Source organism: Hydra vulgaris, chromosome 10, assembly GCF_038396675.1.
Source record: "Hydra vulgaris chromosome 10, alternate assembly HydraT2T_AEP".
NCBI lineage: Eukaryota > Metazoa > Cnidaria > Hydrozoa > Anthoathecata > Hydridae > Hydra > Hydra vulgaris.
Genome location: NC_088929.1, coordinates 49838175 through 49841541, shown reverse-complemented (window position 1 = coordinate 49841541; position 3367 = coordinate 49838175). Strand labels below are relative to the sequence as shown.

The 3367-nt window shown below is 29.1% G+C and overlaps 1 protein-coding gene across 2 annotated transcripts; it reads right to left on the bottom strand.

The window, feature by feature from the left end:
* Positions 1 to 256: 256 nt before the first annotated feature.
* On the bottom strand, positions 257 to 3120 carry LOC136086635 (uncharacterized). 2 transcript variants are annotated; one of them, XM_065808845.1, is made up of 3 exons: positions 1647 to 3120; positions 1438 to 1575; positions 257 to 293 (listed from the first exon to the last, which is right to left on the bottom strand). In XM_065808845.1, the coding sequence occupies exon 1, from the start codon at positions 3008 to 3010 to the stop codon at positions 1778 to 1780; it is 1233 nt and encodes a 410-aa protein (XP_065664917.1). In that variant the 5' UTR covers positions 3011 to 3120; the 3' UTR covers positions 257 to 293; positions 1438 to 1575; positions 1647 to 1777. The 2 variants fall into 2 exon arrangements, with proteins under 2 accessions (XP_065664917.1, XP_065664916.1); XM_065808844.1 differs by lacking the exon at positions 257 to 293 and having other exon boundaries at positions 1310 to 1575.
* Positions 3121 to 3367: the final 247 nt, after the last annotated feature.

Below are 3367 nucleotides of genomic sequence, written 5' to 3'. Positions count from 1 at the left end.
CTTAATATTTTTAGAGGGTAAACCAGAGACTTGGAAAAAAAAAGATTAGCGTTTCTCTCAAATATTATATATTACTTGATAAGACTTCATATATGAACATGTAAAAATATCATCAAACATATTGCAAAATCATATTGTTCCAAAAAAGTTATTAGTAAATGCCATGTCATAAACATCAAAAAGGTCGTTATTAGCTGGAAGCTTGCATAACAGCGAGCCACACGGCAAAACTAAACATTAGAGCAAGTATGTGCAATTGGTATATACATATATGCTTCATGTGTCTTCTGATCCTATAAATGAACAAAAATAAAAATATTATTATAACTTGCAACACTTAAGAATGTCTAGTTTTATTATTTTTATTTAAAAAAACAATTTTTTATGAAAATAACCTTCAAATATTTTTTGAAAAATTACATCATAAATCCAAGCATGGAGTTTTTTTACACACATTTTTGCATATTTATTAAAAAAATTTCAAGATCTTGCAAATTATTATTGTTTATGTTTTTAGCTTATTATAGAAATCACACTAATTAAAGTAAACTGGGGTGGTTTTGTCCCACTTTGCACTTAAACTATCCTAGGTACAATAGCTGGTGGCCAATTAAAAATTGGCCACAATTGGTCTACAATTAAATTGGATACAATTAAAAAAAAGCTTACTGTACCTATGTCCAATTTTTTTCAAACCCCTCTATATGGCGGAACTTTTTTATTTAAGTCAATATACTTATATCAATAGAAAGTAATTGGTATATACATTTGATCATATCAGTTTTACAATTTTTAGACAAGTGCGGAGCATTAAACTTTGACGTTGAAAATACGTGGCCCTAGGTACACGAACTTCCCCTACACTTTAAAAATTCCAGGGCTTTTCCAGGATTTTTGAGAAAAAAAAAGAAAAATCCCAGGACTTTCTAGGATACTAGTCCCGGACATTGCAGGACTGTGGGAACACTGTTATGGTAGAGAATATAAACATTTTAAAACAAAATATATATTGTGAAACAAAGTCATGCAGAAACATGCAGGACCAAAGTTGCCCTTTTTTACGTTTTTTAATTTTGCAAGTTTTGTATTATGAAGAAATCTAAAAACCATAAACTATGAAGAACCATCCAAACCACTTCATAGTGACACTTAAAAACCATTATAGAAAAGTTAAAGCAACATTTTTATAATTAAATGCCCTTCCTGATGTTAACATGAATCAGGTTGTACTAGATTACATATTACCAGTAGCTGGATAACATGACTTGACAGGCTATAAAAATGATATTTTAATAATATACATCTTTCAAATTATAATTTAGTTTCCGATAACAAACTAAATTTGAATGAAATAAATTATTCCGATATTTATTTTGAGTATGAGCAAAATCTTTCAGTTAAATACTACTATTTTATTAAATATAATAGATCTTTTACTTTTTCATCAGCTTCAATAGTAGGAATAAATTCAACAGACGGTTGCAATGCAAACCCAAGTAGAGGCTCTTCTGAAGCTCCAGTGACGAAAGAAAGAATATTTTCCAATGAAACACACTCTCTTCTACCACTGGCAACCTAAATAATATATTATATGTAACATCTAAAACATCACAGTGATCACTGTTTTACATTTAAAAAAAACTTACCTCTCTGACATATTTCACAAACATAGAATAAATCTCTTTTTCTTTAACTAAAGCTGTCGACCCTTCTGATGAAAATTTTGGCTTCAATAATTTTAAAAGCATTTTTGCTGTGAATTGTACTTTTGAAGGTCTTAATAATTCAAGTAATTGTGGAAACTCTTGATGCTGTCTGGTAAATATGTTGGTAGCTGCCCTCCTTGAAAGAGTGCAATACCAATTAACAAACCTACAAAGTAATATTCCTCAGCAAAGAGTTCTCTCAAACCACTATCAAATAATCTCTCTTTAATCATTCTATTGCATTCTCGTATCCACTCTCTCCTTGGACCACCATAATCCTTAGCTAGTTCTCCCATAAAGTCAACTTCAAATGTAATTAAAAAATTTTCAACGGATTCTAATTCAGCAAATGTTGACATTAAAATATTTTGTCGATCGATACAAATAAAGTTTGTCTCAGAATCTTTATCCGTGTTTTCATCAATGTTTTCTATATCTTGAACTCTGCCCTTGATCATTGTTTTTTGAAGAAACCTTAAAACTTCTATTGGATCCTGAAGATTATTTTCTTTAATTTCCTTAATTTTTTGGTTTTCAAAATCAATTTCAATATATATATTTTTATCAACTGAACCTTTTGCTACAAATGAAGCTGACGTAAGTTCTTTTATTTCCTGTATATCAACTTCATTAACATCTTCTTGATCTATTAGTTGTGAACTTTTTGATACAAATGAAGCTGATGGAATTTCAATAACTTCCGTTGGAATGATCATTTGATGATCATTGCATCGTTCTTTTAGCTGTAAATATAAAAGCCCTTGTCCAGCTAGTTTTTTTACAACATCATATGAGTAATCAATATTTGAGCATTTATTTAATTTTGATATTTTTTTTCGTGATACTTTAACAAAATCGAATTCATCTGAACCCAGCAAAGGAAATTTTTCATGCAACGACTCCTTTATTTTCTCTCTTATTATTTGTTCACTATCGAATTCATTGATAATCAAAATTCCATTTGCAATTACAGAATCCCATTTTAGGAATTGTTCTTCATCATTTTCTGTAGATGAAATTAGTGCAAATTCTAATGTTTTTGTCATTTTCTTTGATTTATTTTGATTGCCTATGTGGTTGCCTATATTGCTACTGTATGGTGCTGACGACCTTAATCTATCGTTTCTATTAAGGCGCCTAAAAATACCCGATGAACCACTTTCATTGAGCATTCCTCTAGCTCTTTGTAATGTGGAGGTTATTGTGAGTTCCGATTGTGGCCTGCTGATATTTGTGCTTTGATTTGTGCGAAGAAGAATAGAAGCTTCCTCTAACAAAGATGCAACTTTGCTATAACTATCCATATCGGTATAAGTATAACTGCTTTTTATAACTACACGCTTTTTCTATAAATAATATTATTAAAGTATTTTTAAATGTTGACAATGTTTTGTTCAACCAAAAGCCGATTGGCCGCGTTCTCCCCAGGAATATTGAATATATATTTGAAAAAGATTGAATATATTTGAAAAAGATTGAATATATTTGAAAAAGATTGAATATATTTGAAAAAGATTGAATATATATTTGAAAAAGATTGAATATATTTGAAAAAGATTGAATATATTTGAAAAAGATTGAATATATTTGAAAAAGATTGAATATATTTGAAAAAGATTGAATATATTTGAAAAAGATTGAATATATTTGAAAAAGATTGA